Source organism: Chroicocephalus ridibundus, chromosome 1 (assembly GCF_963924245.1).
Source record: "Chroicocephalus ridibundus chromosome 1, bChrRid1.1, whole genome shotgun sequence".
NCBI lineage: Eukaryota > Metazoa > Chordata > Aves > Charadriiformes > Laridae > Chroicocephalus > Chroicocephalus ridibundus.
Genome location: NC_086284.1, coordinates 218,897,070 through 218,911,233, shown reverse-complemented (window position 1 = coordinate 218,911,233; position 14,164 = coordinate 218,897,070). Strand labels below are relative to the sequence as shown.

General features: G+C 49.0%; 1 protein-coding gene across 6 annotated transcripts in view; it reads right to left on the bottom strand.

Moving 5' to 3' along the window:
• Positions 1-14,164, bottom strand: part of TASOR2 (transcription activation suppressor family member 2) — a 49,454-nt gene that overhangs the window by 20,926 nt on the left and 14,364 nt on the right. For 4 of the 6 annotated variants that reach the window (XR_010069605.1, XM_063323729.1, XM_063323730.1 and 1 more), the window contains exons 4-14: positions 13,130-13,202; positions 11,743-11,834; positions 10,937-11,074; positions 10,688-10,812; positions 10,568-10,587; positions 10,369-10,468; positions 9,508-9,608; positions 7,777-7,880; positions 5,638-5,710; positions 5,449-5,523; positions 493-1,266 (exon numbers count right to left, since the gene is read on the bottom strand). Coding sequence is in view for 5 of the 6 variants with exons in the window: in XM_063323729.1 (XP_063179799.1) it covers positions 493-1,266; positions 5,449-5,523; positions 5,638-5,710; positions 7,777-7,880; positions 9,508-9,608; positions 10,369-10,468; positions 10,568-10,587; positions 10,688-10,812; positions 10,937-11,074; positions 11,743-11,834; positions 13,130-13,202 (1,675 nt within the window). In the remaining variant the exon portion in view is untranslated. Of the gene's footprint in view, positions 1-492; positions 1,267-5,448; positions 5,524-5,637; positions 5,711-7,776; positions 7,881-9,507; positions 9,609-10,368; positions 10,469-10,567; positions 10,588-10,687; positions 10,813-10,936; positions 11,075-11,742; positions 11,835-13,129; positions 13,234-14,164 lie in introns of all 6 variants that reach the window. The other 2 variants (XM_063323732.1, XM_063323733.1) reach the window with 2 other exon arrangements.

Genomic DNA, 14,164 nt, shown 5'->3' with positions numbered 1-14,164 from the left:
ACCACAAATACATCACCACAGACCTATCTGGATGCTCTCAGTAGGTGTCTCTTTGCTCTGGGCACCTGGGGAGATGATGTCTACGACTATCTGAAAGGAGGTTGTAGAGAGGTGGGGGTCGGTCTTTTCTCCCAGGTAACAGGCGATAGGACAAGAGGGAACAGCCTCGAGTTGCACCAGGGGAGGTTTAGACAGGATAGGAAGAAAAACTTTTAAACTGAAGGAGTTATTAAGCATTGGAACGGGCTGCCCACAGAAGTGGTTGAGGCACCATCCTGGGAGGTATTTAAAAGATGGGTAGACGTGGCGCTTAGAGATATGGTTTAGTGATGGTTTTTGTCAGAGTTAGGTTGATGGTTGGACTCCATCACTTCCAACCAAGGCAATTCTGTGATTCTATGGCAAGGGACATGGCTCCTAGTGAACCCCAAGTATCCCAGCGGATACCCTGGAGAAGCCGGAGAAAGACACTCCCGTTTATATAGCACTTACCTCTTTTCCTTCTGTGTGGAAACTGCAAATTGGCTAATTTAAGCATGGGCTCATTGGAATTGGCCGTGAGGCCTGGCTTTTTAGGAAAAGAGAGAGACATGTTGATTTTCTTCTTCTTGGTTGCTTTCCTGTTCCTTCCGCTGTCCCCAATCTTGGGGGGTGACCTGGTGCTGGTCCCAACGTCTCGGCAGGATTTCCTCCTGCTCTGCTGCACCCATAGCTTGCTGTCTGAGTTGACGTCTTTTGTGGGCGCTTCACCACCCTGGTCCAGCCCCACAGTGGGCTTTGGGTTTTCACTTTTCGCTGCTGTGTTGGGAGGAAGAGGGTCCGGTGGGACAGCTGAAGAGAAGTCCGCTTTACAATTAGCCTGTGAATCGCAGCAAAGAGACTGAACAGCACCAGTCAAACATCCTACGGCAGCCGACGTTTCCAGAGTATAGCTGCTGGGATCGGAGAAATAACACTGCAGCTGGGACAAGGACTGCTCTGACCGTTTTTTGAAGGGATTAGTACATTCATCCTCGGTTGGTGAGAGGAGAGAAGGAAGGGGAACTTCGCTGGTTTGGCCAGCGGCACGCTGTGGGTTTTGATCAAGCTTTGTGTATTCCTGGAGGTGCTGTTTGATACGTACGCTGGTACTGACTGTGTCCCCCCACGAAGAACTGGTGGCTTTCTGTAAGGCATAGCGAAGTCCAGGCAAAACTGAGGCTATTTTCAATGAGACGTCACTATTGTCACTATCTTCCCTTTCATCTTTTGGATCGTGCTTTTCAACTGCGAAAGCAAAAAAAAAAAAATAATAGAATTTTATAAAAATGATTAAAAAAAAGGATTAAGTTCCCCAAGTCACCTCACTGTTACACGCTAAGAAAACATGAAAGCTATGAAAAAGCCCCAGAAACCAACTGTGGGAAAGCAACAGAAGATTGGCGAGGAGGACTGTAAATACAGGCGAGTGACTCGCACCTGGGGTACTGGAAAACACGTATAGCACACTAATTGTTATTCAGTCTCAGGCGCTTGGAAGAAAGACACTTAGATAACAGAAGTCTGTGATGGACTCAGGGACACCTTCTCTAGCCGTTTGAGAATCCTGGCCTGTTGCTGAAGAAGATCAAAGCACGGTGGGAAAATTATGGCTGTTTGAACCTTATAAATACCAACAGGAACAGGGAGTCTGCACCCGCTCTTGCTAACATGGACTCTCTCTTGTGCCGCGGTGCCCGCGGTCCCTGCTTGCGTGCCTCTGCCCGGGTGTCGCTTTGGAGATTCCTCGGTCTGCAAGGTATCGAGATTAAATTTGTTCTTAGCCTTTCATCCGTGGTGCGCAGTTCTTCCTGCGTCCTGCCTGCAACGGCTCACACACCAGCCTACAAAAAGCTAGCCCCAGGGGCAACGTACTCGTTTGACGGATGCCTGTAACTGCTGAATGTATAAAAAGAATTGCACATGGGAGTCAAAAGTGGATTAAACTAAGATGAACGACTGCTGTTGTATCAACTAGCCCCATTCCACAGGAAATTATATGCCGAGATCGCACACATAGTGGTCTAAGTCCCTTCGCTCCAGCAATTCTTGATAGATCCAACCTTTAGGACAGTCAGAGCTCTGAAAATACATGCTTTTTGTTGTTTTGTTTTCAGATCACTTGTGTTGTTTGTGTCCTTGTTCAGATGCAACTTCCAGCAGCTCGATCTCTACCTGCTGCCAGCGTGGGTGGACACACTTGACATGGAGACACATCGGTGCTCTGGAGTGGGATGCGGAACACAGACTTACCCGAGCAGACCCGGGAACCATATAAATAAATAACGTGAACCCCTGGGTGACTTTCTAAAGCTGGAGGACTGATCCTAATGAAAACAGCTGGTGTTCCCGTTTTCAGCCAGACCAACGCACGGTGTACCTAACCACCATGTACAGTGCACAGCACCATAGAAGTTTAGCCCCCCATAGGGATCAATATGAACAAATCCCCAGGCTTGAGGGTCGCCATGGAAGACATCACTGTGGAAGTAGACTCTGCTTGGCGTAGCAGCATCCTCTCAGTGTCTGGAAATGCCTGGAAAGCCCGCGTGATGTGCGGAGCTGGTCGGCGGAGCTCCCTTTGCACGCAGGCCAGACTAATCTGGCTTCATCCACTGCAACCCAGCCGTTCGATGCTGGCGTTCTGCACCCTCAGGCTTGGCCCATCTGCATGTTACGATCCAGCTCTGAGGTTTCTTTTGGCTGCAGGGCCAGGCTGACAACCCCAGTGCCCTTCCCCGTCACTTCTCTTCCCAGCAAGGCAAAGGCGTTTCTCTTTCCCTCCCAGCTGTGCAATTTTCTTCGCCTATTGGCCCTGCCTTGCACTGGCAATGGCTGGTCCTTGTTACCGGCAAGCCCAGGCATCCCCATGAGCCACCTCCCAGCCGCCTGCCTCCGCCGCTGGCTCAGGAACGCTGCGGCACGTCTGCACAGCGGGCTTGTTACGCCTGCCCTACATTCCTTCCGACGGCTGTCTGGACAGGAAGGGAACAGATTCAGAGGCAGCTTTTTTCGAAATGGGAAATATTATTCATGCTTTGAGTCTGGGCTGAACCACTTCAAATGCGTCCGTCCTTCACCCTCCTTTTCTCTTTGCATCTCCCTTGCCATCTTGGGTGACCATTCCTTTTCAATCCCAAATCCCTGCTCTGCTTTTCTTCATAAAAAGGAGAAGCCCTAAAGCAAAAAGGGTTTCTAACTTTAGTGCAAAGAGGTCTCTGACCCAGGGGACAGTCGGGGCTGGCTGGGGTAACATCGCTCACACAGGCAGAAAGGGACAGCACGTGCAGGAGTCCCGCTGGCACCAGAGCGAGGACATCTGGAAGCCATCAACATCCAGATCATGTCACGTAACAGCGTGGAGCGTTTGCTCAACGTTATCCTCTCTCCCTGCCTCTTTGCTTCGCTGCCAGCTACTCTCCGGTTGCCCAGGCTTTGCGTCCTCTTTAGCATCAATACCAGCCACAGGCAACATCTGCTACAGCCCCAAACCTTCCTACAAACTGGCTGCTTGCACCGTCTTCACTCCAGGACGTTCCTTACGCCTGTGCCCTCTCCTGTCTCCACCACCTTCTTCCACAGTAACCCTCTTCAAGATAAATACCTCCTTGCCCTTTTCCCTCCCTCCCCCAGCACACAGTGCTTGCAGTCAGCCTTGCAGGAATAGATCCCTCTGCTCTGGAGGGTATTTTCTGCCTGTTGTTGGGCTGGTCAGAACAATATCTGGGTGCTCAGTTCCCACCTCCAGTCTGGTCTCCAGGCTTTCTTTCCCTTCACCTCACCCACCTTCAGGCCCTGGCTTCAGGTGTCACAGCAACAACCTGATCCCAGGTTTGACCTGGCACTTTGGGTCTTCAGGAGGAGCCCGGATCTCTCCTACGCCTAGAAAAGAAACTAGAAAAGTTGCCACTCTAACACAGCCAGACTGTCTGACTGAATTCAGTCAAAAGACATTTGCACCCCACGCTGCCGAGATACCATCACATCTTCACCCGACTTACAAGCCCACTTCATATGCAGATCCTGAAGGAGAAAGTTTATAGCTGGAAGTTAAACACCAACAAGGACAAAGCAATCCATGCTCGGATGTGCTGGTAGTTCCTGTTGGCTCTTCTGCTGATTTTATCTTCCGGGGAGGGGAGATGGGAACGTCCTGTGCAGCTCCGTCAGCAATGCCAGCCATCGCTCACACAAGACGTGGACTGAAATACCGGCATGTGCTGCCATAAACAGTCTCTTGGCTTGTCCCTGGGATGACTCAACAAAAAGCAAGCCAGAAGTTACGCAGAGCAAGAGGCCCCTGTTTATATGTTGCTCGGGGATCTGCAAGGCTAGAAGCATTCCTGGTGGAGTGGATGCGATGAGAGCTGCGCGGATGAAGCCCTGCAGAGGAGGCAGAGCAGTAACTTTCTTTGTGTGCGCAAGAGGAAATTGTAGGGTGAATATTTCCACATACACGGTGCAGAATAAAGCCAGCCGATACAGAGAAAGTCTGAGGCAAATGCAACAGATGTTGAAGCTTGTTCTTATTTCAGGATGCGCGTGTTCAAACTGTGCAATCTTTATTTTCTCTTATTTCGTGCCTGTGTTTGTTCTGCGTGAAAAGCAGCACGTTTTGGGGCTGCAGACAGCCTGGATTCACCTCCCAGGTCCCAGAGCCGTGACTCACCTTGATGGCAGCAAAGCAGCACCGTAGCTCTGCCCAACACCAGCTCCCTGCCTGCCTCCCTCCCTCCCCTGTTGAGCACCCTGACCGGTCGTCACGGCTCCACCACCAGCACTTACAGATCCCGCAGCAGAGAAGTCACACAACACAGCTGAGTCTCCAAACCCTTGCTGCTCTTCAGGGAGCAATGCCCCTTTCTCCATCTCTCCTCGCCCTGCCCACACCTTTCACAGAGCCCATTTCACTTGTTATCTCAGCAGAAAACAATTCACTTATTTTTTTTAGGGCAGGCTGTTTTCCTGCTGGTTTAGCAAATCACATCAGCTCCGTGCGGGATCCAGCAAATGCCATGTGCCGTTCTGCTCCCTGAGCACAGCTCCAGAGCACTTTTAAGGACATAAACCAGGGTCTGCAGGAGTCAGATTCCTATGCACACACATAAGACAGTTCAGGGAGTGGATGCTGCTGAAAACCAACTGAGAGGGAGAAAAGTGATTATTTTTCACTCACGTCAACTTCTTGCAAAGGGACAAGGATGCACAGTGACAGAGACATGCGGACCTGGTTTAGCTCAGCTAAAAACGCAGCATAGCTAGAGAGTCGAGACTTTTCTCTCCTCTTTTAACACCCTTCGTGCTAAAGCTGTAGGTGGTTCTGAGCAGAGACATCAGTTTTTGAAGAAGAACGTGTCCGTGAGGACCTCCTGGTAAGGATCCCACACCCAAAACACGGTGTCCAAAGCCAGCAAAAGGGAACCTCCCTACCTCTCAGGCACACCGACCGGGACGAGGTGAACAGAAACAGGGCCAGGAGGCTGACGGGCTCCTTGGGGTCAAACCCTATGAGAGAAAAGCAACAGGCTTTGTTCAGACTGAGGGTGCCCACCCCTCCGTTTCTAAAACGGAGCAGGATGTTTAAGTACAGATATTGGTTTCTACGTAGCCATGTCTTACCATCATCTCGTGCCAAGGCAGAGGACGTGAGGAGGATAAGGAATCCTTGATCTTGTAAATATTTGATGATTGCCTACGACAAACAGATAGGAAGTTCGAGCAACCACCCCCTTTCCTCCTTAGCACACTTTACATCAACTGTCAACACAACTGCCAACAAGCCCTGATTGCTGGTGGTGTGCCAACGCCACCAGCTCACTCCCTGTTGAGGAGGACACTGCTCGTTTCATACCGTTTGGGTCAACTGGGACCTGTAACCACGAGCACTTCATTTATGTTATTATTCAGCGCTCAAATTCCTCCCACCTGATTCCTTAAAAATAAACATGCTTAGCCAAACTATCTGTAATTAATGAACAAGATTAATAATTTTAGCCCCTTCAGTTCAAAAGCTTCTGGGTATCTCAGCCAGCAATTGCTTTCCGCAGCCCAAAGGGAAGGTTTTCCCAGCTGGAAAAGCAAAGCTGGACACCAACATCTGACTGTTCCAGCCACACGCCTGACTGAAGCCCAGGCCATGCAGCTTGCTTATTAGCAGCATCATCATCAATGAACACGTGAAAAAAAAAAATCTGCTGAGTCTAAGCGACGCCTGCGACTGTCTCAGAGCTGGATGACTGCATGTCTAAGAGGCACTTATCGAGGCTTTTCTTGTGTTTGGGTGTTGCGTGATGCCTCATTGCAGAGCTTGGCTTGGACTGCCTTTCCCTCCGTGGGGACACCCATTTGGATCTCTTTCTTCCATGCAGACACATCTTTTCCAGAAACCTACAGGAACTGAACAACCCTAGGGCTTCTAATGCTCTGTGAAACTTCACTGATCCCATTCAGTAAATTCAGACATAACAGAGGATTGGATTAACGCCTACAGCCTCGTTTCTCCAGGACAACAGAACAACTTTGGAAATGCTGAACAATTTCAGTGTAATATTCACTATTCAGAACAGTATCTCCTTGCTTCGGTTGTCTCAAGCCAGCGGAAGGGGTAAGAGCCAGCACCTCTGCTGCATAAATCCAGCTCAATGGAACAGCTGTGGTTTCTTACCGACAAGACAATTTTCAGGCAGGTGATTGTCTTTGCTATCCCCCCTTTTTCCCCTTCTATTGTTGTTACCAATAAAAGATAGTTAAATCAATATTTTAGGCAGTCCGAGTGCTTTTCTTACGGGGACCCACAACAAACACTTGCTCTGTTAATGTTACATATGGGAAAGCTGCACATCGGCGGGCAGCTCTTCAACAGTGCCGCACAGCGAGAGCGCTTCCAGGCAGTTCACGGGCCGCTGCCAGCTTACAGTGAAGGGAGGACGTGCCCAGCCAGCTGCGAGTTTGCGGCCATGAATTTACAACCCTGAATCTATAGGAAGCATCAGATGTGAGAGAGCAACCAGCAGCAGCAAAGCCAAACCCAACTGAACCACAAATCCCAGCAGAGACGCAGGTGCGGAGCTCCACAGGGGTGAGGTTTGTCCCCTTGGAGTCACAAGGAGATGTGACAATCTCACCGGGAACAAAAAGACCCCGTGTGCTGGAAAAAAAAGCCTTATCAGATAATATACTGCAAGGGAAATCTCCCTTTAAAAAAAAGGATAAATCTCAACACCTTCAGAGCTACCAGAAGCCCAACTGTGAGTATGTAGCAGAGCAGGGGATATTTTTCAGCCACAAGGGAGAAAGGCAGGCACGCGACAGCTTATGCCTTTTGCTTAGCAACTATCATTTTGGCACTGGGGGACTTGGCTTCTGCTTTCTCAATATATAAGATCCCCTTGCAGTCCTTGTCCACCACGCTGTTTGCAATGCAAGGGGGGAAAATCATTAATAAAGACAATAAAATAATCCCATCTGGCATAAACATAGCTAAAGAAGAGGTTTTGCCTGGTCTAATGCTTTCTGCTCAGCAGGGCGTGCTCACCCTAGGAATCAGTTCCCAGCGCATAGTGGGTAATCTTCAGTTAACAATTTATATACAGAAAGGCTATGTTTGAGAATAAGAACGCAGGAAAATAATACTTAAAACAGGGAAATTAATTTCCTTTTGCTTTAGATCAGAATCTGTGAATAACGTTAGCAAAAGTTTCGAGACATCATTTAAAAGGCCACTTTCCTCCCAGAAAGACAATATCTTAAAATACTTACCAAGTCATTTTCCTTTAGATTTTCTACTAACTGGTCCATTTTATATTGATCCTTATTTGATATTTCTACTTCATACAGACTGAAGTAAACACCCTGAAAGCAGACTGCAGACACAAGAGAGAATTTGATGTTGAAATAGCGCCTCTTGCATGAACTACAAACAAACAAGTGCTCCAGGAATCTGGAGGAATCTCCAGCAATCTACCAGGAAGATGGGTGTGGAATTGGTGGAAGCACTGGGTTTAAAAAAAAGAAACTTAGCAAGATTTCCTAACCTATACATTCATACCACAGTGAGTTTCCTCTTCAACCCGTGGTTCACAGGAGATGGTTCCTATCTTATCACTGCAGCTAACAATGCTGTGTGCTTTGACAGAGACGGGGAGTCTTTCCGAGGGAAATACCTCATTGTAACACGCCATAATCTCCCCTGCTATGGAGTATCCTTATTCTGCGCTCTGATCTCCAAGGGAGTTTAACAAAGGCCAGATCTCGGTCCCACATTATCCCTCCTGAATCCCACAGCAAAATTCTTCTGTTCAAGTATTTCCTCTCTTTCACCAGCCAACTGGAAGACTGTGGCTCCACAGCACCTTCCTCAAGTGTCGCTGTGGCCTCCCCCGACTTCTCCTGCCTCCTCCTCTGCCCTGGCACTATCCTGTTTCCACCTGCACGGTGAGCTGAATGCTAACCCCCAAAACAGGCTGGCTGTCAGCCGGTCCAATCGATGCCCCGACCTGGCTCAACAGAGCTGATGCACAGACGGGAGGCGACGCTGCAGCAGCCCACATTTATTTTGGTGCAAGATGACATGGAGACACACCTGGAGCTTCTGCAAATCCCATCCAGAGTTCTCCATGTGCAACCTGTGGTATACGTCAGTAACTGCGTTTACGTTGCATCGCATAGCCGCTCACAGCCGTAACCTGAGAGCTGCCAGGCTCATCAAAACTCTCAACTAAAAAGCAATCGGTAGTATGAACCCCACAGCGTAATTAGACACAGGTCCCCTCCTCCCCACCCTGACCAGGACAGAGAGTGGTTGACTGCAGGCAAGCAGGGTCTCTTCGCACCGCTAAGAGGACAGCAGAGCCCTTCTCCCTTCCCCAAATCTGTGCGTTTATTTGCCGATTGCTGAGTATTCCCTGCCTCTCCCCCAAGGTTTCCGGAGTCCTCTCCCCTCTCATGCTGCCGTTCCCTGTCACTGTCAGTCCCGTTAAAGTGACAAGTAGGCTACCCGTGACGCAAAGCTACTGCAAGCAGCTACAGCTTTTTCAGCTTTGGCTGGCAGTTACCCTCATCCACCCAGATGCAGGAGACACGGGGTCAGACCCCAGGAGGTGGAGCGTCCCTCACCTGGTAGGGAGATCACGTGAGAAGGGGAGGGAAAGTTTGTCTCCTTGCATTTGCTCTCAGTTGCACCATGTCTGGCACCTTGCAGGATGGGAGCCCAGGACTCAGAACAGTCTCCCACCCTGTTCTGTCCCAGGAATGGGCTGATTAAAGGGCTGCTTTGGGAAAAGGATTATATCACACCAGGAGACCACATGAAGTGCGGCCAAGAAAACATCCCTGTGCTGCGTTGGCATTTTTCCTCACTTATCTGCAATCCGCCACCCTTCAAGACAGGATCCAGCGCTTTGTGGAACCGAGCTCTGACCCCCCCACGGCAATTCCTTTGGCACAGCACAAGCAGATGGTACTCGTCACATCTGCAGGTTTTGCACTCACCTTCATTCTCAATGTAATTTCTTTTTCCAAACGCAGCTTCTGGTAGCTTTTTCTTCAAGTCGGACAAACCCATGACATGGTTAATGTCCAGGTTGGGAGGCCTGCGGGGATAAAGCAGCAGAAGGTGAGATCACAAGCACAAAAGGTTCCCAGAATTAATCACAGCAAAAGAGCCCTGGTTGTCCTGTCACTGTGAAACCAGAGAAAGCAGTTCTGGAGAAGGCTGGAGAAGGCACAGCTTGCCTAGCAATTAGCTAATTTGAGGATCAGGTTTGGAAACACCTCCAAACGCTGATATTGGTGGCTGTGTTACTGGCTGTCACTGGCTGTTTCGCATTGCTGGCTGCTGGTTGGCTTCTGACTACTATAGATTTTAAATATCTCCTTTTTTTTGGAGCGCTAGTTACCTCAATAATTTATTTGTCATCGTGCCGATCTGTAAACAGAACTGGCTGATCGTACACGCACCACCAGGAAGCCCATTTTTCACAAGGGGAAAAATCCCATGCAGGAATAACTGATTTGGAATAAACATCCCAAAGCAGTTAACAAAAAAAAAAAAAAGAGATGACAAAATACAGCTGCTCCCAGCTGCCTGGGGCCAGGGCCTGATCTCGTGTCCTCATCCAGCTGTTGCTGTGACACTCCACCGCTTGCTGCCCAACGCCATTTTCCTGACACCGATGTTTGCCCCGACAGCGCAAGAAGGTGCTGATCAATGAAGGGATGGGGCAGGAGAGATAAAACTGGCTTTCGCTGGTACATAGACACCCAAAGGCGATCCCAAAACGACTTGCAAGAGTGACTATAATGCTACACACTCCACAAACTGCACAGAAAGAAGAGAAAGCGGCAACTTACAGCTGGGCTGGAATCGTGGAGCTGTATGGGGTCCTCAGGGCGATGTTGCACAAGAGCTGGCCCCGGATGGAGAGCTGCCCCCTCCACGGACAGTACAATGCTACAGGCAAAAGGGAGAACGGCTCAGGGAAAGCAGAAGAGGAGGGCAAACAGAGAAAGGTACATTTATAAAACAAAAACAACCACCAGATGCTCCTACCTTTGTGATTAAGCTCAGGTCTAGAGAAAAGGGAGAAAAAGAGGAATATTTAGCAATGGGAAGAATTAAAACAGCCCCCAAAAGCGACTGGGTATTTTAAAACAACAGCGAGTTGCTTACAGGCTCTCTATAGCTAAGACGGGCATTTCCTTCGGCTGCCTGTACTGGCAAGCGATGATTATGTACGGGCAGATCTGCCTGGGCCGCTCGGCAGTGCTGCCATCGGACACTTCGTACACGTAATACTGGGGTGAGAAAGGAAACAGATGAAAAAACAAGGTGAGGAATGAGCGAGGCACCCAGGCCAGCGCTGATTTCCCCTGCAGCCCACACGTGAGCCGTCTGCACCGTCCTGTTCCAAACCTATACCTGGCTCTGCTCGAAGGCCTGGCAGTGGCTGGTCTTTGATGGTGTGTTGTTTCTGCTCACGGCGACGTGGCAGTCATAGCCAGGAGATGGGCAGGTGTAGCTGGTTGTGTAATTTTCAGATACCACCTTGACCTTCCCCTGTGTCGGACAATTTACAGGAAAAAAGAAGAAAGAAAAAGAAGAATACACATAATTGTTCACAGAAACTTATTTCAAAAGACTCCCGAATCCTCCTTTTCCCCATAGAGAGCGCTGCTGGCAGCCCCACGTTCCCCACCACTTGAGAGGGGGTTGTGCGTGTTTGTGTCTTTCCAAACACAAGGGCCCGACTTGGCCAAGTTCGGCACAGCAGACAAATCTGCACTGCTCAGGAGAGTGAACGGGAGCAGCGTGTTTTCAGTGCCAGCGACAGAGCAGGACGCAGCAGGGAGGGGAGAAAGGGGCCCACAGCGGCACCATGGAGGAACAGAATGGGGCCGTGATCTGAACCACCTTAGGGCTTCCCCCTCAAACCCCCAAAAAGCCTGAGAGCTCAGGTGACCCTATGGGGAATTTCTGTTGTCACCGGTGGAATGTGGAAGGTCCTCTGCATTCTCTGCTGCCCTGCAGGCCACCAGTCAAGCCCAGTCGGATCTCTTGCTTTCTAGCCTAACAGATCCCACAGCCAAAAATCCCGATGAGCTCTCAACAGCGCTGATTTTACACCCCACCACAGTTATAGGCATCAGTGTCATCTTTAAAACTGCCTGCACTGTATAGTGGCTTCTGAAAATCATCCCACATCAAAAGAAACACTTGCATTTTACCTTAATTAGCTTAAAAATGACAATATAGCCTGATTTTCCATGATACCAGGGTCTTGGATGAAGACAATCCGCATACTTGGAAATATAAACCCCTGTGAAAACAAAGCAATGCAAGATAACATGAATCATCTCTCGAGTAAAGCTGATTGCAAAACAACTCTTTTCCTTTTATTGACTGCTGGCATGGAACAGCATTATATGTTTCAGGGTCAGCTCCAGGAAGGGAGTTAACTTGGGTTTCTCCTGGGAGAAGTAGCCCAGCTAACATCAGTTTTGCCCACACGCTACCTGAAAACATACCGAGCAAGAGCTTGTCTCTTACAGGAAGATCTGGTGAAGGCCTTCCAGGTCAGACCGCAAGTGGGGCAGGTACTTTGCTCAATTTGGAGTCACGCAAAGACAACGTGGATGTTTATACGTGGGGAACACACGTTGCAGGGGCATGACAGCAGGCCCATGGCATGGCATAGACCCTCCCAGGCCGCTTCCTTTGCCTTTATGACCCTTCACTGTCCCAGAAACCAAGATAAACCCTCCACCTTGTGGCAAGGCCCACTCTGACGTGGCTTATTCCCAGCCTTTCTCCATGCCCAAATCACATGTTGATTTATTGTGGGGTGGGGGAGTTGGGTCTTTACTCCTGCTTTGTATTTGTAGACTAGACGGGTAGAGAAGTAAATGAGGCGAAAACAAGGACTGGGCAGGGGAAGGGCTACGAAGAGACGCACCATAATATTCATCTTAGTCCATCAGGACTAAGATATACACCCAGATAAATAACAAGTTCTTGCTTGGTTTTGCATTCACTGCCATTAACTGTTCAATAATTAGGTGTCTTGGCCTGCAAAGACTCGTGGGATGAGCACTGGGACGCATTCTGCTTCTGGCAGCAGGTTTTCTTTCAGTAACGTGTCCTGCGCTGCACGTCTTGAGGCCCCAGACCTCTGGGCAAGGAACAAGCACAGACTGAAAGGGGCTTTGACACGTCACGATCTGCTCTGGTTATTAACAAGACCGGTGGCAAAAGCTCAGCAAACAGACTCTGAAGCGCAACCCAGTGGGGAGAGCTGCCAAAAAGCCGCTTTGGTGACAAAGGTTGTTATTAACAAGGGAGAAAAAGCCTGAAATGGAGAGGTGAAGAGACGATAACATTCCCTGGGGAAGATCCCATCCTCATCTGGTTGAAGGAGCAGAAGGAAAACACTGCTGCTTGCTTGATCCAAACAAATGCCGTTTCCCATGTAAGAAACACGGGCGTTTCTGTGGATCTTTGCAGTAAATAACAAGGCAGTACCAGGAGTCTGTCTGGGCTTTTCCTTTTGTTTTTAAAGGAGTCGATATCCCCAGAAGAGTAAACAGGTCTCTTGGTCCTCTGAATCAATCTTACCTTTTGCTGGGTCACCGAGCATGGAAATAGAACTGCTGTTTACACGGAGGCCTGTCTGACACACCTCTTTTGCCTTCAAAAGAAGAGACAGCCTCTTTTAGCACCTATTTTCAAAGATAAGGGATACGGCTACTGAAATCTGTAGCACGACAGCTGACAAAATACTTGCAACAGGAAACATGCTGCAAGTCAATTACAGATTGTTACAGTCCCAAAACACCCGCGGTATAAACAAAACCGAACACAAGGTCCACAGAAAGAACCAAGAGGAAGAAAATTTGTCATTTCAGACACTAACTACTCGTACTTATCAAGCGTTGTTACAAACACCTCCGTGGAAGCAAAAGCTTAGAAAAATTTGGAAAAAATCCAGCATCTCCAGAAATCACTGCAAGCGCAAGGCTGGACTTTGCACTTTCTTTATCCGCATGGACAATTTGTGGAAAAATAAATGTAACTGGGCTGGCATGAAAGCAAGGGACATTTGCTACTCTGTGCTCACTCCCCCATAGGCACAATTACTTCCTTGGGAGCATCTCATCAGCTTTGATTTAATCCATGCTGAAAGCAGATTCAAAGTGTGCAAAGTCCAAATACATATTGTTCAAAGAGTGACAACAGACGAAGTTTGGACTCGTTGTGGGTGAGAAATACAAGCAAACCAGCCAAACCGTAGTCACTCCCTTTACAAGCAACACGGGGCACTCATCACACCCAACTTCTGCCTCTAAAAGGCAAGAGCCTAGCTTAGACTGGACAGCTGGACTTCTCTGAACAACAGAGGTAGAGGCACCTCCAGAGAGTGATTTTAGCCCAAGGATTTTAGATGCCTGCATTAAACAAGGTCCAGCTGTCCTCTGGAGAGCTGCTTCTTTCCTAGGGTCTGTACAAGGAGCTCAGTCACTTGGCAAAGGCTGTACTAAATTTCAAACAGCCAAAATGAAGCGGGACAATTCCCGCACCTAAACTGAGACTGGAAGTGGTTTATTTTGCCGTAGCGCAATCCAAACTGAACAGAACTAAATTGCATTCAGG